The 23,708-nt window shown below is 59.2% G+C and overlaps 1 protein-coding gene across 1 annotated transcript in view; it reads right to left on the reverse strand.

Moving 5' to 3' along the window:
• Positions 1-3,397: 3,397 nt before the first annotated feature.
• The window catches only part of NTRK1 (neurotrophic receptor tyrosine kinase 1), a 34,628-nt gene continuing 14,317 nt past the window's right edge, over positions 3,398-23,708 (reverse strand). Inside the window, exons 4-17 of the mRNA XM_056853570.1 lie at positions 22,091-22,159; positions 21,043-21,197; positions 20,709-20,857; positions 20,364-20,487; positions 19,051-19,383; positions 18,481-18,498; positions 18,022-18,080; positions 17,140-17,242; positions 12,690-12,836; positions 12,098-12,228; positions 11,529-11,701; positions 9,561-9,804; positions 5,829-5,987; positions 3,398-3,583 (exon numbers count right to left, since the gene is read on the reverse strand). Of these exons, the coding sequence (XP_056709548.1) occupies positions 3,398-3,583; positions 5,829-5,987; positions 9,561-9,804; positions 11,529-11,701; positions 12,098-12,228; positions 12,690-12,836; positions 17,140-17,242; positions 18,022-18,080; positions 18,481-18,498; positions 19,051-19,383; positions 20,364-20,487; positions 20,709-20,857; positions 21,043-21,197; positions 22,091-22,159 (2,050 nt within the window). The remainder of the gene's footprint in view (positions 3,584-5,828; positions 5,988-9,560; positions 9,805-11,528; positions 11,702-12,097; positions 12,229-12,689; positions 12,837-17,139; positions 17,243-18,021; positions 18,081-18,480; positions 18,499-19,050; positions 19,384-20,363; positions 20,488-20,708; positions 20,858-21,042; positions 21,198-22,090; positions 22,160-23,708) is intronic.

Raw genomic sequence — 23,708 nt, forward strand, 5'->3', positions numbered from 1 at the left:
ACAGGGTGTCTGTTGTGGGGAGGGGAAGGGAAGGTGATTGTAAGCTGGTTTGAGTCTCCCTTAAGTAGTAGAGAAAGTTGGCATACAAAAACCAACTCTTCTTCTTCGAGACGCGTCCAGTTCTGAGCACCACGTTTTACAAAGAGCATTGACAACTTGGTCTAGGATGGTTACGGGTCTGGAAGCCAAACTGCAGGGGGAAAGGTTAGGAGCTCGGCAACTTGAGGAAGAGAAGATGAAGGGGACCCTGGGTTGGGGCTGTGGCGCAGACGGGCTCTCTCTTGCTCTAGAGCAGGGATGGGGAACCTCAGGCCCGGGGGCCGGATCCGGCCCGCGAGATCATTTTCCCTGGCTCTCGAGCCAATTCCAGGAGCTCCAGGGCCCTGCCACTCGAGCTCTCCCTATTTAGGCTCTCCCCTCGGCACTTCGGGCATTGTTGGCAGGCAGGCACACGTGTAAAATTGATGCTGATTGGGTAATTGTTGGGCCGTTTCTCCCAACTCTCCCCACTTCCTGCTCCTGGAGAGACACACAACTTCCACCCAAAACGTGCGCCTGGCTGGAAGCCCCCCTCCCCTTTCTCTCACCAGCTGTTTCCAGGTGAGTGGGTGGCATGCAATGCCCTCCGCTCTCCAGCTTGAAACTGCTTGGGCGCCTGGAGCTTGTGTCACCATCTCCCCCTCACCTGCCTGCCACTGGCCACACCCTGCGCTGGCTCAGTGGGCCCTCCCCTCGCTCTCCCCCAGGCCTAGGCCAACAAGAAAAGCGGGCTGTCCAGCCATTCCAGCCCCGAACCTTCCTTCCCCCCCCAGCTTGCCTGTGACCCCTGCGGTGGGGCGATCCCCCGCAGCTTGAAGCTGCTTGAGCGCCCAGAGCTCATTCCACCATCTCCCCCTCGCCTGGCTACCGTTGGCTTCTCCCTCCCCTCGCTCACCCCTGTATATGTGTGTGTAGAAGTGGGGCATTCCCCCGATCGCCGGGCCACTAGCATGGCCCTATCAGTGCATGTGTGAAAGTATGGAAGGGGGGGGAACCGAAAAGCTTCCCCCAATGGCGTGTTTGTGTGTGAAAGTGGGGAGGGGGGGAAGCGTGTGTGAGTGCGTGTGTGAAAGTGGGGAGGGGAGAGAAGCCAAGGCTTCTTCCAATCGCGTGTGTTCGTGTGTGTGTGTGTGTGTGGGAAGCCTCCCTCCCTTTCCTTCCTTCCTTCTCTCCCTCCTCTTCATAGCCTTTCCTAGGGTTCCTAGAATCATAGAGTTGGAAGGGATCACCAGGGTCATCTAGTCCAACCCCCTGCACAATGCAGGAAATTAACAACTACCTCCCCCCACAATACCCCCAGTGACCCCAACCCTCCCCCCGCCATGCAGGATCCCACAATCAAAGCACTCCCGACAGATGGCCATCCAGCCTCTGCTTAAAGACCTCTGCTTAAAGACGGGGACTCCACCACCCTCCAGGTGGTGGCTGGAGACCTGGCAACCCTAGCCTTCCTTCCTTCCTTCCCTCCTCTGCATAGCCTCTCCTAGAGTTGCCAACCTCCAGGTGGTAGCTGGAGACCTGGCAATTCTATCCTCCCCTCCCCCCTCCCACCGCCAGGAGATCTACACCTGGTATGGCCCCTGAATGATGTTATAAATGGGCAAATGGCCCTTGGCAGGAAAAAGGTTCCCCACTCCTGCTCTAGAGGGCAGAAATGGGTGGGAATGGCACAGAACCCCAACTGCAGCAAGAATAAGAGCAGAAACTTCCTAAGGCTAAGAGGCCATCAACCAGGGAAGAGATGGCCTCAGGAGGGGGTGGACCCTCCTCTACTGGAGGTCCTGAAGGAGAGGCTGGGTGTCCATCTCTCAGGGGTGCTGTAGTGAGCAGTGGGTGGACTAGATGACATCCAAGACCCCTTTCCACTCAGTGCATGATTCTGAGGCCTTGCGAGGGGGGGGGCTTCCAAAGATCTGACATAACAAAGCCCTGGAGATAAAATGGACCCTTGGGGGTAACTCCATGCTTCGGGTCCCAGCTGGCTAATCCGCCTGTCCTATGGAAACGCCTCATTCCCCACCAGTTTAGTAAGGGTTGAATTCCCCTGACCCCAAGAGGATTTCTGAATAAACATGTTTAGGATTGTGTTGCTGGTGCATCAAGGGATCTCCTGGCCTGTAGTTGAAGCCCAGGTCTCCTTCACAGTGTGTCACGTGTGTGAATCTTTGTCTCATACAGCTAGTCAAACATTTGAAAAACATGTGGGGGGGGGCTGTAGCTCAGCAGAACAGCCTCTACTTTGTATGCAGAAGGTCCCAGGTTCAATCGCTGGCAGCAGCTACAGTTAAAAAGGACCAAACAGCAGGTGATGTGAAAGGCCTCTGCCTGAGTCCCTGGAGAGCGGATGCCAGTCTGAGCAGACAATATTGACCTTGGTGGACCCAGGAGGGTCTCATTCAGCATAAGGCAGCTTCATGTGTTTGTGTGTTCCTGCTCAGTTTGAGTCCCACTTGAGTTCATCCATCCCTGATCTGGGGGGGTGGGGGGCAGGGGGTGTTGGTGGTGCAGCTGCCAGGAGAACCTTCTAGGCTGTGCGGTGGGCCTCTTCCCCTGAACTGGGATGGCTCAACTTATGTTCAAGCAATAAAGCTGCTGCCTAGATTGCAGTAATTGCCAGGTTAATTAGACTTTATATGAAGCAGAAACCCACAAGAAGATCTTTGGTTTAGTTCAAGTGACATTAGCTCATTTGGTCCATAACCCAAAATCTGCTTCCCACCCCCTGGAATGGTCTTCTCTACCCTCCCCCACACACCCTTTCCCCACTCTTCCCCCACCCCCATTGGGCCTTGGACTGCCAGTGCACCCCCTTTCATTAGCCCTTTTCATTCACAGGGCATCCCTGGTCAGAAGCTATTGTTATAATATACATCTAAAGCTTAGAACAGTAAATAATCAAGTATTTCTCAGTCGCAAGACAGCTTTGACCCCCCCCAATCTACCCCCAGGGGGAAAGGATGGTGCTTTGCACCCCACAACCAGTGTCTGCAACACACACGCACAGTTTGGAAACTGTCCCCTTCAGCCCCTCCCCCCCGCCCCCCCCCCCCACGTGTCTGTCTGCCATCCGGGGCAAAACGCTGCGAAGGCGAAGGCAGCCGGTCAGAGGTCAGTCCTTGCCTGACAATCTGCAGATGTAGCAGGGGCTCTTCAGAAAAACAGACTATGGTGGCAAAGCCGGCGTCACCCCCTCAAGTCCCGGACACAAACAAGGGGAACCTCAGCTAGGCTCTCAGCAGCAGCACTGGGGCCCCATGGGGGGGACCTCTGGGGTCCACACAGCACGCCCAGTTTTTGGAGCCAGGGTGTTCGATCTTGAAGGGCTGGAGAAGCGGTTTTCTCTCCCCCCACCGCACCCTTAGCTGAGGATATCCAGGTAGACGGGAGGGGCCCGGGCCAGGGCCTGCAGGCGGCTGTGGATGTTCTTCATCGTCTGCCGCTGTTGCGGTTCTCTCTGCCAGCAGCTTTGCATGATGTCGTAGACCTCCGAGGGGCAGGTCCGGGGTCTCTCCAGCTCCCGGCCCTGGGTGATGCATTCAATGGCCTGTGGGGCGGGGGGGGGGGGGGGGGGGAGGGGAGGGGGAGAGGGGAGAAGGAGATGGTTGATGTGGAGGAGACCCAGCAGTGCGCCTGCTGAGAATTAGTTACAGAAGCAAACAGTTTTCCCTGGTATGCTGTGAATCTTATGGCTACTATGGAATTGCCAGCAGGCCTAGAGAAAAATCTCCAGTCCCTTTAACACAGCCTCACTGAGTAAAACCCTACACAGATGGCAACTGTGCGTGCGTCCGTCCCCCCAACAGCATAGTGTTTTTCAAATTCAGAGAAATTTCCAAACAACTTTTCAGGCACAGCAAGGGGGGGGGGTTCTGTTTGTCAGAGCAGGGGGTACATAGCCAGCACAAGAACTGGAGATCAGCCAGACCCTTATTGTTGCCCAGATTTCTGAGACACTCCGGCCCGGCCAGTTTGTGGTGCTTTTTGCTCACCAACAGTGGGGTCTTGAGGGATCATAAGAACATCAAGAGTAGCTCCTCTGCATCAGACCAGCGTGAGCCCCTCTAGTCCAGTATCCTGTTTCCAGTGGGGCCAGCCAGATGTCACAGGGAAGCCCACAAGGAGGGCCCACTGGCCAACCCAACCCCCCCGCCCAGGCAGTGTGCACTCCTCAGCACGTGACATTTTATCTCTGGGCACTTGCCAACCCTCTGCTCACACGCTTGGAAATAACAGCATGAATGCAGACAGGCACTGGCCTTCTTGGCAGGGAAGGCGCCCTTCCCGTTCTTGTCGGTGAAAGGTGACTGGACCGTGGAGTTCAGAGCCTTCCTTCCACACTTCTACCAAGAGAAAGGGGGCCATTCGGAGTGTTCTTGGCTAAACCATGCAGGAAATCAGATTACATCTGAGGTTTTACTGACACCGGACATGTATTTATTGTATTTATTCATTTATAGTCTGCCTTTTTATGTGTTCATTTATAGCCCACCTTTCTCAAGGAGACTCAAGGCGGACGACAGAGTAAAGAAAGATGGAAACAGCTCAGTCATACAGGACAAGACATCCCATGAACAAGCAGAGGGGCTAGGAAAACAAAATCCCGTGACACGCCAGGCGACTGTGCCAGCAACCCACCGCCTGCAGCACACCAGAAACTCACGCCAGGAACTGGCTGAATGCTTCTCTGTGGGCTCTGCAGAAGAGGTGGGTGGCATACGCCTGCAATTTGGAGGGCATCACCGGTTAAGGTTTCCAACTGCTTGGGGGCACCCTGTTCTGTCCCTTAACTAGAGGCTTAATGGGTGTTATTTGCCTCCATCTCCTGGAAAGTTTCAGCTGCATGTTTCCAGGTCAGTCGGTTGGCAAACCTCTCTGCTCACTGTGCGGCCTGGAGGTGGGGGCTCCTGGACAACCCTGCCTCTCAGGGCTGGCTCCAAGCAACAGAGTCTAGCTCCATACTGACCACCCCCTATGTGTGTTCATTCACTATGCACGCAGGGTGTGTGTGTGTGTGCATGCGTGTGTGGGAGTGGGAACGAATGCAATGGCCATTTCCAGGCCACTGTGAAATGGGGCCAACGTGCAGAGGAAGTGCCCGCAGCACGGACCTCCTCTCTCCGTGGTCAGCAATGTTCCCCAAGCGTGGACATGGACACTTCTTCTGCACGCCACCCACGGGCAGAGCAGTCCCTGAGCACGCGGAGGTGACCGACCGTGAGTTTCTGCCAGTTCTCCCTCCCCACACGGTGAGTGAACGTCTGAGCAGGGCTCATGATGTGATCCATCTGGGAGGGGGAGGGGGGGTCACCATCACAATCTGTTGCAGCAAACCTCAAAAGGAATCTGGGGATACCTGGCAGACTAACCCCGACAGCCAGCGTGGCAAACTGGTTAAGAGCAGTGGACTCTAAGCTGGAGAACCGGGTTTAATTCCCCACTCTTCCACAGGAAGCTTGCTGGGTGACCTTGGGCTAGTCACAGTTCTCTCTGAACTCTCTCAGCCCCATCTCCCTCACATGGTATCTGTTGTGGGGAGGGGAAGGTGATATGCAAGCTGGTTTGAGACACCTTGAGACGAGAAAAGTGGGGTATAAAAACCAACTCTTCTGCTTCTCATAGATTTGGCTGCAATCCTGAGAACAGTTTCCTGCGTGTAAGTGGCACTGAAAAAAACTGAATTTACTTCTGAGTAGAAGGACTTCAGACTTCTCCCTTTCTCAGATTTCCCAACGCTTTGTTGAAGCACATGTAAAACATGTGCTGTGAGCGTGACCCACCGCACCGCTTACCTCAGTATTGGAGAGCTGGTACCACGGCTGCTTCCCGTAGGTGAAAATCTCCCACAGCACCACCCCGAAGCTCCAGATGTCACTCTCAGTGGTGAACTTCCGGTAGAGGATGCTCTCTGGGGGCATCCAGCGGATGGGCAGCATGGTCCGGCCACCGACCTGCAGAGAAGGGGGGGAGCAGCCAGTGGGTTCAGACACCCCTCAGCCCCGCTCACTGAACCAGAACCCACCGACCCGTTCGCTGGGCCTGATGCTGGTCACAACTGCCTGATTTCCTGGGTGCCAAGACGTCCTCAGAGGACGCTTTTTTCATTTCAGCCAGATCTGAGGTCACGGGGTGTGTGTGTGTGTGTGTGTGGAGGGGAGGGAAACATAGCAGGAAAGGCAAAGAAACGTTTCTTCCCCAAACAGTGGAACAGTTGGCAAAATATGTCCACACAGCCCTGCAAGCTCTTAAGATGCGGAACAGGGGGGCTGTGTGATCTTTTCCATAATCTGGTACCCACGAGGGCTGGGGGGGGGAGGGGGGACAGCCAGCTGCCCAGAATCCAAAGCCCGTGCCAGCCATCGGAACGTGCCTGCCGGAATCTGTGCCTTGCCTAGAGGTTTGATGCGTGGAAATGGGCAGCTGAAGCTTTTCATGGCCTGGAGGCAAATCACATCACCGGGTCAATAACATCCCCGCCTGGCTTTCTTGTGAGCTAGACCCTGCTGGGGGGCGGCGGGGGGGGGGAAGAGGAGAGATTGGGACCTTCGACTCAAAAGGCTGGCGAATGCCTCCCATTTGGAAGGGTTTCTCCAATGCCCCTGAAACAGGCAGGGTCTTGTGCCCTTACCCACAGGAACACATGAAGCTGCCTCATGCAGAATGAGACCCCCTCAGTCCATCACGGTCAGTCCCGTCTACTTAGACCGGCAGCGTCTCTCCAGGGTCTCAGGCGGAGGCTCTCCAGGGTCTGTTCACATCACTTCCTTGCCTGGTCCCTTTAACTGGAGAGGCTGGGGATTGAACCTGGGACCTTCTGCACGCCAAGCAGAGGCTCCGCCACTGAGCCACAGCCCCTGTGCTTCCTGCCACTGTTGATGAGCAAGTTTCACCGAAAGGCTTGGCTGAGGGCTTTTGGGAGGGCCGCGAGAACCCTGGTCTCCTGTCGGAGAAACGGGTGCCCATGACTGCGAAAAATGCTTCCTCCCCACCCCCACCCCCCGGCTACATCTTGTTAGGAGGCTGGCTCCCAATCTGCAGGCGCCTGATCTGGCCCCACCGACCCAAGTGTCAATAACCTCAAAGCTAGATTACTGTTGCACGCTCTACATGGGGCTGCTCCTTGAAGACGACCCAGAGACTGCAGCTGGTACAAAGAGCTACAGCCCACCCGTTGTCAGAATCGAGCTGGCAGGGCCCCCGTGGGCTCCCCTGTTCTGTGGCCTGTTCACTGGCTGCCAGTCGATGCCAGGGTCCAGTTCAAGGCACCGGTGCTCACCTCTGCAGCCCTTCGTGGCTTTCCTGGGGCCCACCTGCTGCAAGGGACAGGCTCTCTCTGCAGGTTCCCGTGGGGCAGCCTCATTCTTCCCAGCAAGGTCTGTTCTCAGCCCCCCTCCCCGCTCTGCCACAGTGGGGGCTCAAAGCTGCCCAGTGGCTGCCCCCTCCCTCCAAAACAGCCTCCTGGGATAAGTTGGGGGGGGGAGCTCCTACCCTCCTGGCTTTTTGGCTTGGCTGTAATCCAGAGCTGTTCAGAAGGGTTTTTTTTGGGGGGGGATAGCCTGAGTCTGGCAGAGGGGCAAGACCCACCAGTGGGGAGCAGACATTGTTTTTAGACTGTTTTTAATGGTTCTATAGTTGTTTGTTTTATCAAATTGTTTTTATATCATGGATAAATGCCGCTGCATTTTAGCTAAGGTGGTGGTGGTAGTGGGGGTTCCACAAATGAGAGCTGCCCTGAGAGCAGGAAAGAGGCTGTGTGTGCCGGGGGTGGGTGGGGTGGTGGTGGTGGTGGGGTGGGATGCCCTTACAAGAAAGGCGAGGAAGCAGGCCAAGGTGGGCTCCGAAGTGCAGCTGCAGACGGCTCCAGGAGAACTTTCCTGGCTCCATCCTGCTCAGACTTTCCCCACTCTCGGCCTCTCTCCCCTCTTTAATTAACCATTTAATGGAAACTCCCCCCCCCGCCCCCCTGCCCCCCCCCCCCCCGGCCAGGCCTCCTGTGTTTCCACTGCCTAAGTGCTTACAGGTTTTTCCACCGCAGCCCCCATTAAATATGGATCGAGGTCCAGGGCAGAAGCTAAAAGGGAAAAAGATAATCAGGAGTGGCCCCGGCGGATTCCCGGCCAGTCGCAGAGGCAAATCCCTTCAGAGCCCTTGAGGGAGAAGAGGCCGGCCGGGAGGGGCTCCGCCGCAGCTGGGGGGGGGGATTCCTTGGCTGCCGCTGCAGGAGTAGCACTGTCCCTTGGCTTCTAGAAGGCCACTTCCCATGGGGGTTGGGGTTGGGGGGAGAAGCATTCCTGAGCCAGGCAGGCTTCATTAGCCTCTAAAGGAGTAACCTTCCTGCCAGAAACGGCCGACTCCTACCGCCTGCCCATCACTCGGGACAACGTCCCAAGGACCCCAGCGCTTGAGCGGGCAGCCTGGGAACCCTCGGACATTGGCCTGCCCGGAGCCCCTCCTTCAGCCGCCTCCAGCAGGTCTCCGACAATCAATCAACCAATCAACAATCTTGGCTGACCAACGAAAAGGTGAAAAATTGACCCCTACAAGGCTGGGACAGCTGGGGGGAGAGGGGGGGCTGCCAGAGATGGCATCAGGAAGGCCAGCTCAGAAGGGCAGCTGTGGGGGGGGGGAAGGGCGGTTGAACTTTGCCACGGGAAAAGCAGTCAGAGGAGGGGCTGAGGCATGATTTGGCCACTCCAAGGACCCCCACAGCAAGAACATAAAAACATAAGAAAGGCCCTGCTGGATCAGACCCAGGCCCATCAAGTCCAGCAGTCTGTTCACACAGTGGCCAACCAGGTGCCTCTGGGAAGCCCACAAGCAAGACGGCTGCAGCAGCATTTATCCTGCCTGTGTTCCACCGCACCCAAAATAATAGGCATGCTCCTCTGATACTAGAGAGAATAGGTATGCAGCATGACTAATATCCATTCTAACTAACAGCCATGAATACCCCTCTCCTCCATCAATATGTCCACTCCCCTCTTAAAGCCCTCCAAGTTGGCAGCCATCACCACATCCTGGGGCAGGGAGTTCCACAATTTAACTATGCGTTGTGTGAAAAAATACTTCCTTTTATCTGTTTTGAATCTCTCACCCTCCAGCTTCAGCAGATGACCCCGTGTTCTAGCATTATGGGAGAGGGAGAAAAACCTCTCCCTGTCCACTCTCTCCAAACCATGCATAATTTTATAAACCTCTATCATGTCCTTCCCAAGCTAAACAGCCCTAAGCGTCTTAACCACTCCCCATAGGACAGTTGCTCTAGTAGTCCCTTAATCATTTTGGTTGCTCTTTTCTGCACCTTCTCAAGCTCTGTAATATCCTTTTTTAGGTGTGGTGACCAGAACTGTGTACACAGTGTTCCTGTATACGGGGGGCGGGGAGGGGGGATCACAGCAGCAGCCTCCTTCCCTGGCTCGAGAGAAGAGTCAGAGCAGGAGGGCAGCAGGAGGGCCACTTGTTGGGACACCAAAGGTGTTCCCGATCAGACCCCTGGGGGGGCGTTCCTCAGGGGCACCGCTCACCCGGTAATAGTCGGTGCTGTAGATGTCTCGGGACATGCCAAAGTCCCCGATCTTCACCACCAGGCCGAGCCCCACCAAGCAGTTGCGGGTGGCCAGGTCCCGGTGGACGAAGTGGAGCGAGGCCAGGTACACCATCCCCGAGGCGATCTGGGTGGCGATCTGCAGCATCTGGCTGAGGTTCAGCTGGCCGAAGGACTGGCCGCTGCCGTTGTTGTCCAGGATCTTGGCGTCCGGCCCGTGGGACCTGCCGGAAGGGAAGGGCCAGCCCGGGTCAATGCTAGCCGGGCCCCAGCAGCGCTGTGGGGAAGCCGCACCTTACTCTGCCTGGCTTCTGCGGTGCTGAGAGGACTCAGGACTCAGCCCAGTCCAGAAAGCCACCGCTCATATCCATGCAAAGCGTTCCCTGGGCGGTTCATGCCAGCTAGGCTGTTTGTGGTGGCACATCTGACGTTTACCACAAAGCCTGCAGCTGAAGTGGGGTGTACGTTTGAAGCACGGCCATTACTCCTGGAGCCCTTGTGAGGCAACGAAAGGCAGAAGATTCATGCCAAGCGGGCCGCTCAGCTGTGGCCTGGGCCCATGGTGCCGGGAAGCGAGCGGAGGTGTGCATGGGGACATGAGGACCACAGCAGGCACCTCTTCCATGCTCTTGAACACATGAAGCTGCCTTCTAATGAATCAGACCCTCCTGGGTCCATCAAAGTCAGTATCATCTACTCAGACCAGCAGCGGCTCTCCAGGGTCTCAGGCAGAGGACTTTCACATCACCTACTTGCCCTAGTCCCTTTAACTGGAGATGCCGGGGATTGAACCTGGGACCTTCTGCAGGCCAAGCAGATGCTGTACCACTGAGCCACGGCCCCTCCCCTCTTGGCATGCCCCCTCCCGCCTCCCTTCTCTCAGTGTGGGCACCATGCTCAGTTTGCACGGGGGAGGGGTCTGCACAACTTGGAGCCATTTCAGATGCAACCGGAAAGGGCAGAGGGTGGGGGGGAACAGGCAGCACGCCCGCCAGGCTGCCCTTCCAATTCCTTCTCCCTCCTCCTCGTCTCTCCCCAAGGTGGTTGCAGCAGTGGCAGCAGCCTCCATGGCTCACTCGGGGGGTGGGGGGGGATGGCCTCACTTGACACAGAGCGTGGCTGACAGTGGCAGTCGAGGCACCCCGGGCTCCTCTGAAGCCCAGCCATTAATGCCACGTCTGATAACAATAATCATCCCAGGCATGCCGTGGAGCTCGCTTCTGCCACTTGCCCCAGAGACGCTGGGCAGGGCCGTTGGCAGCTCCTGGCTATTGGCAATACCTGGGGGGCCAATCGAAAGAGCCTCTGCTTATTCCAGCTGATGGCCAATCTCCCTCAATTTGAGCCTCTCAGACAGTTAATCTAATCAATATTGCAAGGGAAGATTGCATTAGTGGGGGAGGGGGAGGGCTCCTGCCGTAATGGAGCAGAGGAGGGGGGAGGTGGCACTTTGGGTGGGGGGGGGCAGGCTGGGAGCAGCAGCCCAAATGGGGACCGTTCAGTGCACCGAGAACACCAGGAAGCAAGGGGGGGGGGCACGTGATGCCTTCAGGCGGCTGTTTTGCTGGTGTGTGTGTGTGTGTGTGTGTGTGTGTGTGTGTGTGTGTGTGGCAGATCGGCTTCTCCGCACCGTGCCGCCCGGGCCTTGTCACTTGCCCAGCGGGCCAACCAGCCCGAGAGAGGGATGGGGCCCTTGAAAGAGAGGCAGGGGCAAGCATCTCCCCGGAGTCAAGCCCCACCAGTCCTCCTCTCCTGTAGACCTTGGAGACCAGATCTAAACACTGCTCACAGCTGCCCTAGGAATGGGCCATAGAGCCACTGTGCGCCATGGCCAGGCGAAAATGCCCAGGGTGTGCTCTCTCTCTCTCCTTCTCTCTTCCCTGCTTTGCACAACACACACTTTCTGCCTCTCTCATATCTCCGGGGCGGACTGGCCGGGCTCACTCACCTGAGGAAGCGGTTGAGGTCTCCGTGCTTCATGTACTCGAAGACCATGATGAGCGGCTCCCGTTCTGTGCAGACGCCGTAGAACTTGACGATGTGCTCGTGCTGCAGCACCGTCAGCAGCTCGGCCTCCCGCTGGAAGTCCAGCCGGGCACTCTCCGTCGCTTCCTTCAGGGTCTGGGGAAGGAAGAGAGGCTCTTCTGATTAGGCACACGAGCGAACCCCTCTCCCCCCACTCCCACCTCCAGTCCCAGGCAGCAGGAATCAGGAGATAGCTGGAAGGTCAAACTTCTGGGCTTGGTCAGGGTTGGTCAACCACCTGGTGCGTCCCCCCCCACACACACACACCTGGGGCGCAGCCCGACTGCCGTGCTCACTCATGGACCAGAATGGGTCAGTCCTGGGGGAAAGTAGCCAGCAGCCTGGCTGGAGCTTCTTGGGAGTAAAGGCTACTTTGCCCAGTTTTTTCTGCACGAAGCTCACTTTTGCATGCACAGGCACTGTGGAACGGGGCCTGTTACACGGACACACGCGGACCCAAAGGGCTGAGAAGCCCCGGGGGGACCATAGTACCTTGACAGCCACCAGCATCTTCTCCTGTGTGGGACTAAGGTTGTAGCACTCGGCCAGGAAGACTTTGCCAAAGGCCCCTTCTCCCAGCTCCCATTTCAGGATGATGTCTCGGCGCTTGATGTGGCGAACACCTGCCGGGAGAAAGGAGCCCCTTTGCTATGCAACTGGGGCCCCTCACGTGGGTTTCAAAAAGGGGGGGGGCTCCCAGCAGGCATGCAGCACCCCTGGTTCGGCTGGCCTTGGCACGCTCTGGGAGCCCCGGGCTTTGCTGTGTGAGATCCCAACGGGCAGCCAGGCAAGAAACCTCAACAGGTCTCCTGCCCAGAGAACGCCTGCAAAGAGGGCAAGTTGCTTCTGACTGTTATTGCCCTGGCAGCTGACCTCCTGCCAAGCATCATCTCTGGCCGCAGTCCTGCCGGATTCTCCTGCAGCTCCCAGCTGAGCTCTCCAAGATGTGGGCCAGACCCCTGACCATCTGGGGCACGCCCTCCCCGCTCTCCCTGGGCCACAGTGAAACCCACCCCCGTTCCACAGCCCTCCTTACTTATCTAGGACTGCAACATCCCCCGGTTCCCCACTGAGGCACACTCACACGCACTGCAGAAGTACTGCGGGTTCTCGATGAAGTTGGTCTTGAGGGCGTCCAGTTTGCTCTCTGCCGAGGAGAGGGGGCTGCTGCCCAGGTTCATGAACTGCAGGGACATGGCCAGCTCCTCCTCCTGCGCCAGCACAGCCGACCCTGCATGGGGGGGGGGGCAAGCGGCGGTATCAGCGGCCCAGGCCTCCTGCACAGGAGCCGGGAGGCCAGCCTGGGGGAGAGAGCGGGGCCCCAGGCCCACCCCCGGAGGCTGCCTGGCACAAAGTCTTTGCCACCCTCAGCCACCTGTGTGGAAAAACATGAAGGATGCTGGGATGGAGGCAGGCCCTGGTCCAAAGGGGGACAAATGCTCCCCCCCATCCCTCTCCCCTTCTGCTAGAACTCGGATTCACCCTCTAGAACCGAGGGGCAGAAGAGTCAAGGCAGGCAAAGGGCAGGGGGGCTCCATTCATCCACCAGGGAGATGACTTGTGGAACTCACTGTGTGTGTGTGTGGGGGGGCGCTTCCTGAGATGGGTGTGAAGGAGGGCTCAACAGATCTATGGAGGAGCAGTCTCTGATGTTGGCTATGAGCCAGAGGCAGAGTGCCTCTCTGATGCTGGGGGGGGGGCATGCTACGGGGGAGGGCTGGGCCAGAGGGCTCTGCCTGTGGGATTCCTCGGGGCAGCTGCGTGGCCACTGCTGGAAACAGGCTGCTGGACTAGACGGCCCCACGGAGGTCTGATCCGGCTGCTCTCATGCGACTGTTCTCACCCCAGGCGGACGGCTGCCTCTGGGGTACTGAGACGTCTTCCATCAACATGCATTTTCTAAGTGGGCAGGAAGGGGAGACCTTTGATGTTGGTGGCTTCAGGACGGCTCTGCCAGGACCTGTCCGTGAGACTCAGAGAGGATCCGGCTTTCCCACGGATCTCTAGCCTGCAGTGAGGAGCTCCAGGGTCTCCGCTGGGGCCCCCCAGGCATGCGTGGCTGGACGGTACTTGGCCGTCGAGGGGAGGAGCCGGGGCCAGAGCCTGGCTAGCAGTCTGGGGCCCTCGGCTCTGCCGCCAGGCCATGCAGGGGCCCTGCTTCTGGGACAGCCTGGCGTGCACAAGCCCTTCTGTGCAGCAGGCTGGTTGGCTGGTGGTCGGGGCAGGGGCTGCCGGCCTTCTTGTAGCTCGAAGCTTCTGTGGCCTCTGAGACATCAGCCCTGCATCCTCCTGGCGAGTGGCGAAGAGTGCCGGAGTCCCCGCCCCGCCCCCACCGACCACTCTGTGTGGGAGGAATTGGCCAGGGAGCCCTCAGCAGCCCATTTAAGCCTCCAGTAATTACCATAAGAGGGTCCATCATCAGCCAGCCTCCCCCACCCGCCCCATGCATCTTCATCAACGTCTCTATGAGGCTGCAGGGCTTAAGCAGCAGCAGCAGCCTGGTGGGTGGAGGGAATAACCCCCCCCAAATCCACAGGGGGCCAGGAAGGGGAGCACAGCCCGGGGTAGGAGGGGAGGGGGCAGTCCAGGATGATGGGGAGTGCTGCATCTCATCTGGGCCTGGGGGGGGGAGGCAGGGCCCTCCCCTCTCCACAGGCCAGGGACAAAGGACCAACCAGCTGTCTTTCTGGCATCACCATGCATCCCCCAGCCCTCCCCAGCTGGTTCCTGGGAATGCTTCTGCTCCATTCACCCTGAGTAAAGAGAGTCATGATCCGCCCTCCGTAGCCACCATGGCTGCGTTTGTGATTGAAATGTTTCTATCCCATCTTCAGGAGGATCCAAAGCGACTGACATTCTTCTCTCCATTTTGTCCTCACAACTACCCTGTGAGGTAGGACAGGCTGACAGTGTGTGACTGGCCCAAGGTCACCTAGCGAGCTTCCATGGCAGAGGGGGGATTTGAACCTCCCATACTCCCATACCCTGGCCTGACTCTCTAACCACCCCTGCACGCGGGCTCAATCCAACATTCTTAGGACTTGGAGAAGTCCGTCCCTCCAACTAGGTCCTGAGTGAGCTGTCAGGAAACCACGAGGGAGGGTCCCCCTGCTGCTGGGCAGGAGGCTGGGGCCTGGGGCTGCAGCCGCTCTACTTTTCTCCCCTGTTTGGTATACTATTGAGGTCACGGATGCCTCTTTCAGAGGAGAGGGTGTCCGATGGGCAGCGGTGTTGGACTGCAGGAGAACAGCTAGATTCGAGTCCTTAGAGACCAACAAGACTTTTGGGGGGTGGAAGCTTTTGAGAGTCAAAACTGACCCTTGGAAGCTTATATATTACCCCGAAAATCTCACTGGCAGCAGCCTCGAATCTAGCTGTTTTCCAGGAGGGGTGGGGGGTTCACAGCCACTTCTTTCAACGGGGTCTGGACCCACCCACTCCTTTCTTGGCCTGGTCACCAGGGCCCCGCCTCAGCACAGGAGGCTGCGTGCCTCAGCGTTTGCCAGACCTCAGCAGCGAGGACCAGACGGTGCTCCTCCAGCATCCCCAGGCCGAACCGAACCAACCACGGCCTCGCCACGTTTCCCACAGACTTCTCCTTCCTGTGTTTCAGGGCCCTTTGGTCTGGCTTTTACACCTTTTGGGAAGGATTCCCTCTCCCACTATGACCCCGTTATACTGTATCCATTATACAGGGTCTCCTAGCAGACCCCTCACTCTTGAGGACATGATCTGTTCCCCCCCCCCCCCGGCCACCTTTCTGTTGCTTCCCTGCTGCTGTGGGTGACAGAAGCACCCCCCTCAGGGCCTCCCTGTCCTGGGAGGATGGACGGCTGGCAGGTAACAGTCACCTGTCGCCCCTGGCTGATCTGGCCTCGTGATTTTAAGAAATGATTGTTTTTGTAGTTCATTTTTCATTGTTAGTCAGTATGGGTCCTGACTGTGTCAGGAGAAAAGTGGGGCGTATGAATTCCCTTTACAACCATTCTGCTTCATAACCTTGTAAAAATAAATAGATCCCGATGGGCAGCCATGAAGAAGTGAGCTGTGAGACTCACAGAAGCGCCACACCCGGCCAGAAACCGCGTGAGTCTTTCAGGTGCTCTTGGGCTCCGGCTCTTCTCTACTTGTAAATAAACATCTGCCTAGTGACCTCCACCACCTGCGTCTTGTGAAAATGCAGGTGAGCCAGGATGCAAATGATGCCCTAAACCTGAGCCGCCTGGACTCATGTGGGCTTTTCCCCCAGGCAACCATTTGCCCTGCTCACCAGGGAGGGCATTGATCCGGGTAGGGCTCGGCTGAATCGGCAAGGCCCTCCCAGGTCCTGCCCCTTGGCTGGTTTGGTTTCGGGGGTGGGTTCTGTGGGGGAAGGGCTGGTCTTTTAGCCCAGCCTCAGAGCAGCTTTTGGGGACAAACCAAAATATATCAGCCCGGCCTGAAAACACCGGCAGCTGTTGCTAGCAAAGGCCCTCAGCACCAGCGGGAGGCAGGCTACAAGTGGCTGTTTCTCCCCCCCCTCTCCCCCCCGGCCACCTGGGGGTGATTCGGCAGATCAAACCCATTTACAGCCTGAATCAATTCCAGCAGTGAATTAGCAGCTGATGTCTGCTTAACGGAGAAGGGAGAGTCACATTAATGAAATGGTGGGGGCTGGGGGGGAGTAGGGATCTGGCTCCCTTCCCCACTCCTCCCAGTTCCATCTTCCATTCATGGGGGATACACGGGGAGGGGGGTGTATTTTCCTCCTTTGTAGGTGAGAAAAGACGCACGGAGCACATCAAACACAACCAGAAGCCTACCAGGAAAGCTAAATTCTGGAATGGAAATCATAAACAGCTTCCCCCGAGGCAAATGACTGTGGTGACATGAAGGGGGGGGGGAGGCTGTTCCCCATTTTGGGGAGCAGGTGCTGCCACAACTAGGGAGAGAACATCAGTGGGTGCTGATGGCTCTGAAAGGGGAGGACACGTCTATCAGCAGCCATTAGCCCTGTTAGCCGATGGAGCCTCCATGTTCAGCAATGCTGATTCTATGACCTGAGGCAGATGATGGGAGGGAGGGCACCTTGGCCATCTTCTGGTCACTAGGGGTGTGTGTGTGGGGGGGAGGTAGTTGTGAGTTTCCTGCATTGTGCAGGGGGGTGTTGGACTAGATGACCCTGGTGGTCCCTTCCAACTCTGTGATTCTAAGAAACAGTGTATCTTCGAACACCAAGAAATGACCAAGTGGGAAGGCTGCTGCCTCCAGGCCTTTCCTTTTGCAGCACAGTGGGGTGGGGGTGGGGGCTTCCTCGAGAGGCCAGGGGAGAGCTTGCCTTAACCGGCCATGTTGGCCTCCTGACGGGTCAGGCAGGCCAGAGGACAGAGCTGCCGCCCACCCACCCGGGTGGGGCCCAAAGCAAGCGCCCCCGTTTAGCTGGAAGAGCCCTTTGTTTGGGTGGGTGGAGGGCAATGAGGGGCCTCCCAGCAGGCAGGCGAGCGGGCGAGTGAGAGCTGGCGAGGGCGTCCCCAGTCCCCAAGAGGGAGCCTTACGGTTCAAGCCGAACTTGGAGGGCCGGCCACACTTGTTGAGCACGATGAGCAGGATGGACAGGAAGATGCAGGCGCACACCGCCAGCACCACCGCCACGGAGATCTGGAAGGAGGACAAAGATGCACAGCTGAGGCAGAGCGCTGGGGGTGGGGGTGGGTGGAGGGCCGGGAGGGTCTCTCCCTGGCTGCTGCTGCTGCTGCTGCTCTGGGAATAGCTGGAGGGTGCCCCGTCGGTCACGCGGCTGGGCTGGAAAGAACCGGGGCGGCTCCTGTGGATGCTTGAGGCCTACCTGTGGCCGCTGATTTGCATGGGAAAGCCCCTTCCCCAGATGTCCCACAACAGCCATTCCTTCCACAGCTCCCCCACCCTGAGGGGCATGTGAAGCCCTGGCAGGAAAGCCAGCTCTGAGCTCTGCAAGCCAGCCCGTGTGTGTGTGTGTGTGTGTGTGTGTGTATGTGCAGCCAAACGTGCTGAGGGGGCAGGAGGTGCCAAAACCATTCCTCGCGCCAGCTTTTGGCTGGGGAGGGGCAGGGGTAGAAATGTAGTGCGATAAACAAACCAACAAGCAAGCAAACAAACAAATGTGGGTGTCATTTTAGAAAAACTCCTTCCAAACAGAAAACCAGCACCACAGGTGAAGAACTCTTCCCCCCACCCACCCCCGCTGTGCTACATTTCTCCTTGAAGGGCATTTTTGCAGGCAGGAAAAATGCCGCAGCAGATCCCACCCCGAAGTCTGAAATCATGCCGTCCATTTTTACCACCTCACTCAGCCACCTGAAGATGCCAATCAAACCAAAGGGACTGGCACATCTGTCTGCCCCATCACACGACTGCTCTGTTGCCCCATGTGCCCAGCAACACATTGCCCCAGGCCTCACCCCAAAGGTGTGCTCCTCCGGAGTCTCCACGGGTCCTCCCAGAGTGCTATTCCGGTCACCTGTGGGGGCAAAGAAAGAAATGGGGGCCCTGGATTCATTCAGTCTCCGATGAGGAGTCTAGAATGGGTGTGTGTGTGTGTGGGGGGGGATAGCCCAGCAAAGAGCTCAATTACTCCCTTTTGTGTGGCCGGGGCTCTCTGGGGTTTGGGTCTCATAACAAAAAGGGATCTGGCCAAGATCCCTGTTTTAAGGCACAGACTAATTTGGCCTCACCTGAACTGCCAGAGCCCGGAGTGAAAGGGGATATGTGTGCTGACTTGATCTTCTCACAGGGAGAGAATGGCACACACACACGGGCAACCCAACCCATTGATCCTATGAGTGGGCTTGGCCCTGCTCCCCCCACCCCCCAGGTCAGGGTGAAAAGGGAAGGGGGCAACATCCTGCTCAGATACTCACTGGTCGGGGGCAGCGACACTGTGCAGCAGCCGGAAGGAGAATGAAAGATCCGTTAACCTCAGGCAGCCCTCCGTGACCCCCACCCTGCAACTGGCACTGTGGCGTCAGAAGACTACGTCATTCCCCCCCCCCCCAGCCGCTGGGCCAGGCAAACACCACTGCTGCTGCGCGGGCCTCTGCCTCCCTTCTGCCCCATTGGAGGGGAGCCTGCAACTGCCTGACCCAAAGACCAGCCTCCCACCGGGGGGAGCGTGAGAGAAAGAGAGCGACGGCTACAGGTGGGGCCACTCCAGGCCTGCCTCCTCCTCCTCCCCCTCCCATTCAGCCCTTCCTCCCCTTTCACCCTCACCCACCCCACCCCACCCCTGACAAAACCGGAGGCAGGCTTCTCCAGAGAGTGGGGTCCTCTAAGCCCTGCAAGAACTGCCGCGGAGGTCCTGCCACCGGCGTGGCTTTGCCCATTTCTGTCCCAGGCTGGAGCCGAAGGGAGGAGGGCCTCGGTGGCCCCCCAGGCAGCCCCTGGGCAAACCGGGAAGCAGGCGCAAGCAGGCAAAACGGGGGCCGGCTCACCCATGATGGGGTCCTCTGGGTTGAAGCTCTCTGGAACGTCCATGAAGTGTTGAGAGGTGGTCAGGGAATCGGTGCCCAGGGGGTTGCGCACCGTCAGCGTGTAGTTTCCGTTCCAGATGTGGGTGGGCCTGTTGAGGCTCAGGCAGCCGTGCACGGTCGTGGAGTTCTGGTAGGGGTCCGGTATGAGGACGGTGCGGACGTAGTCCGTCTCATTCAGGTCGCTGCTGCCAAACTGCCAGGAGATGCTGGGGGTGGGGTTGCCGTCCACGGAGAAAGGGATGCACCAGTGGTGGTAGTTGACTGCTTTGTCCACGCACCTGATCACGGCAGGAACTGTGGGTTGTTGGGGAGAGTGCGAAAGACCCTTAGAACAGCAGGGGGTCCCCGTGGGCACCTGCCAACAGCTTTTCTGGAGCCCACCACGTGTTTTGGTGACCTCAACAACCACCACTGTGTGTCACTTTTATTCTCTCGCTCCTCTCTCCAGTGTATTTTTAAAAATCACTCCTCTTCTCCCCGGCACTTGGGCTTCCTCCGCGCGCTGATAGCCCCGCCTCCCACAGCAGCCATTTTGTGGCTGAGCCTGCCGCCCTGGGCCAGGATCCAAAGGTGCCTGGGGGCTCAAAAAGGCTGGGGTCCCGTGCCTTCAAGTACCCCTGACTGGCAGGGAGAGGGTCCGCCACCTCCTGGAATCAATTTCAGGACATGGAGAAGATCCATCCCTAAGCAGGAAATGCCCACCCTGGCGTGAGCCCCACCCCACCCCCCCGGGCCAGAACCCAAAACTCTGTTCTCAAGTGAAGCCAGCCGGTCAGAAGATGAGCCCAGCGCTTCTCAAGGAGGTGGGGTCTGCCTGCCTCTCTCCTGAGGTCAAAATCCGGCCTGAACCTCTCAGGTGGGAAGGGAAGCCTCCTCTTCTGCCCTCGGGGGCCTTCCTCTTCTCAGCACTGCCCCCCTGCCCACGAGCCAGGAGGTGCCAGTCTTTGGGGCTCCGAAACGGGTGCTTCTCAAGCTCTCCACCCCGGGCAGGCCAGCCTTGGTCTCACTCTCTAACTGACCTCCCAAGGTCATGGGCAAAAGCAGAGGTGGGTCACTCACCCTCCGTCCCTGAGACAGAGGAGATCGTGGCTCCCCCCATCACAGGTGTGTCAACAGAATGCCGAGTCTGCACTCTGCCCCCCCTCCTCTTCGGCTGTTGGCAGCATCAGTGGGGCTTGAGCCAGAACCGTCCCCCTCCCTTCCATTGGCTAAAAGGGCCCTTTGGGGTGGGAGACAGAGGACCCCCGAGGCATTCCACGCAGAGCTCCTCTTACACCTCACGTCCAGCTGCACCACATCCTGGCCGAACCCGGCTTCGTTCTCTGCCTGGCAGATGAGGTCTCGGAGGTTGAAGCTGGATGAGGCGTTCTGGATCCGCAGCACCAGCTCCCCATCTGACTTCTGTATGGGCAGAAAGCACCCCACCGTGACCGGCTGGCAAGACCCCCACCCCCTGCCTGCGCCCACGGTGGAACGGTGCCTTGGCGCGTCTACCTCGAAAGCCAGAACCGTGGACAACCGTGTCTTCTTAGAGGCTCCGAGCGGGCTCAGGGCACGGCCCCCTTTCCCCTCCTCCCCTGCCTCCCCCCGGCACCTGTCGATGGCGGCCTGGCGCTTGCCTGAGTGACGAGGGGAGGGTCAGGCCCGACGTCTGGCACGCGCCACTGCACCGTGGGCTGGGGCTGTCCCGTGAAGTGGCAGGTCAGGTCGAGGCTCTCGCCCTCTTGCACGGAGGCGTTGGGGTGCTCGATCCACACCCGGGGGGAGTCTGTCCCAGAAGAGGGGAAGGAAACGGGGGTCTCTTAGGCCACCTCCTCCTCCTCAGGGCGACCTGCAGCAAGGGCTGGACGCCACCCCAGCAGGGAGGACAGGGGGAGCAGGCGGGATGTGCTGGGGAGGCCGCGTCCACGGGGTGGGTGGGGGCTCCGGCCACCTCCCCCCTTTCCAACTCACCACAGCCCGGGACCCTCATGCCGGCCAGGGGGATTTCGGCCTGGCCCTCCAGGCAGGTCAGTGACTGGTTGCCCAGCTCGGCCGGCCGGCTCTCCTGCCACACCTGCAGCCACAGCAGCCCACAGCCGCACCGAAGGGGGTTCCCCACCAGGACCCTGCAGGCACAACACACACCCCGGGGGAAGGGTCAAGCTGGCTCCCTCTTCACCAGCCCCGTCCACCCATCCACCCACCCATGTGACCCCCTGCCCACCATTCCCAAGCGGGGCTTTCACTTTGGGTGCTCGGACAGCACAATGCAAACCTGGGGGGGGGGGTTGTGACTCTGGTCGGGTGGTGGCTGAGGGGAGAGCTGCGCTTCACCCTTGGGCCGCCCGTGCCTTCGTGGCTACACAAGAGGAGACCCGCTGCAAACAAGCCTGGGGGTCCAGGCAGGGGCTTGTCCGGCAGGCACACGCTCCAGGGGAAGGATGAACCGGAGGCGCGGACCCATTGCAGCACCTGGCAAGATGAGGGTGTCGGGGGGGGGGCAGCCGTGGTCCTCAGGGCGAGGATGATATGCGCAGCCCCTGGCCCAGCCCAGGCGTGCTCCCAGCGAGTGTCTCCCTTGGCTGGCTGGGGGGGGGGGGTGCAGCCTGGGTCCCTCCTCCAGCGGCCAACAGAGGCCCCACTCCTGGTGGCAGGGCTCGAGTGCCAAGGCAGACGGCATCCAGGCTAGAGGCCAGCCCAGGGCCAGGGAGCGTCCTGGAAAAGGAGGCCAGCTGGCGAGGAGCACGGCAGAGGCACTCCATCTTTGGGAGCATGGCACTTTTGGGCGCCCGCTGGCCCGCACCTGCCCCCGCTGTGCCTTGCCCTGCGGCCCTCCCGATGCCCACTTTCCCCGCCGCCATGGCATTCGCTGCTCTTGAAAAAAGGGCCTGTGGGAATGGGGTTGGGCACCTGCCCTGCGGCTTACACGCCCCCCTTCCCACCGCCACGTGTTTCACTCTTGGGCAAAAAGCACCCCCTCCCCCCCGAAAGAGCCCCCTGGCAGGCAGCGGCCACTTACAACTCCTGGAGGCGGAGGTGGCGGAAGACCATCCAGGGCAGGCGCTGCAGTTGGTTGAAGGCCAGGTTCCTGCCGGGGCCAGAGAAGGAGACACGGGAAGCTACCGTGGGCTGAACTGGACCAGCCAGCCATCCGTCCGTCTCAGTCTTGACTACTCTGCAGGATCTCATGCAGAGGAGGGTCTTTCCCATCACCTGCCCTTCTTTCTAACCAGAGAGGCTGGCGAGGACTTCTGCCCCCCCCCTGCGCCATCTGCCGGCTCTGGGAGTGTGGCGGGCCACCCAACTGCGAAGCCTCAGGCGGATGCAGCATGTGGGCCCAGCCAGACTCTGGGGGGTGCCGGACCAGGGAAGGGCTGCTTGGCACGGGCCCTGGGCCCTGGGCCCTTGGCCGCCTGCAGCCCCCCTCGGCCGCCCTGGGCCCAGGGAAGGTTGGCAGGCCAAGCTGCGCCCCCTCTCAGCCACGCAAGGCACGCGAGCACACTCGGCCTGCCCATCTTGCCCCCTGGGGCGATGGTGGGGGGCCTTTCCCTCCTCCCCCTGTTAAAGATACAAGGCTGTCAGATTAGTTTTGACAAGCAGTCTGTAGATTAAGAGCAGGGGTCCTCAAACTTTTTAAACAGGGGGCCAGTTCACTGTCCCTCAAACACTGTTGGGTGCCGCCCCCCCCCCAAATGGGAAGGCAGCCAGGCGCCCAGGAAAAGAAAAGTTAACTTGCGGCAGGAGGACGTGCTACCCCTCCCCCAGGTGCCTCTCCATGGCCGACACTCCCCCCTTCGCTGGTCCGAGAGACACCGCCCCGCCGCCGTGCGCCCTCCTTTCCCGCCTCCTGGAGTGGGAGGCGGGCTGGGCTGGCCCCCTGCTTGGCAAAGAGCACCTGAGGGGAAGGGGGAAGGGCGCGGGAGGAGGCCGGCAGGAGACGGGGGTCTTTCAGCCCTCCCCGGAGGCGCCGCCACCCAAGCCCCCCGCACGGGGTGCCCGGCGCTCGCCCGCTCAGCTTGCAGGCAGACGGGGATGTTCTTCCAGCCTGGCATGGCTCCTTCAGGGCTGCGGCGGCTGCTGCGGCAGGAGGAGCAGCAGCGGCGAGGGGCGCATTGTTGTCCGAGGCAGGGCCTCCCATCCCCAGAGCCACACGCGCGCCTGGGGAAAGGAAGGCGGCGGTGGCTCTTCAGGGCAGCCGTGGCAGGGAAGGCGCAGAGGCGGCGGTGGCTCCCAGGTCGGAGCGGGTGTCGCCGCTCCGCTGCTGCTGCCGACGCTTTATACGACGAATGGCCGCCTTAGTTTGGGGAAGGAACGGGCGCAGCGGTGGTGGCTCCGGAGGGAGGAGGGGGCCGGGTTCAGGACCCTGATGGGCCGCATCCGGCCCGTGGGCCGTAGTTTGAGGACCCCTGATTAAGAGCATCTGAGATGATGCAACTGGCCTGGAAACTCCCTAGAGAGCCTGCGGGGGGCTGGCCTGAACTGGTTAGAGCCAGAGTTATGATGCAAGGTACTGAAACAGCACAATGACTTGGCAAAGTGACCTGATAGGTTCCAGGTGTTGGGACTATGTATAAATGTATATAAGCCCATGATATTGTAACTCTGTGTTGAAGAGTGCGGGTTGCTATGAGTGGAGA

Source organism: Euleptes europaea, chromosome 7 (genome assembly GCF_029931775.1).
Source record: "Euleptes europaea isolate rEulEur1 chromosome 7, rEulEur1.hap1, whole genome shotgun sequence".
Taxonomy (NCBI): domain Eukaryota; kingdom Metazoa; phylum Chordata; class Lepidosauria; order Squamata; family Sphaerodactylidae; genus Euleptes; species Euleptes europaea.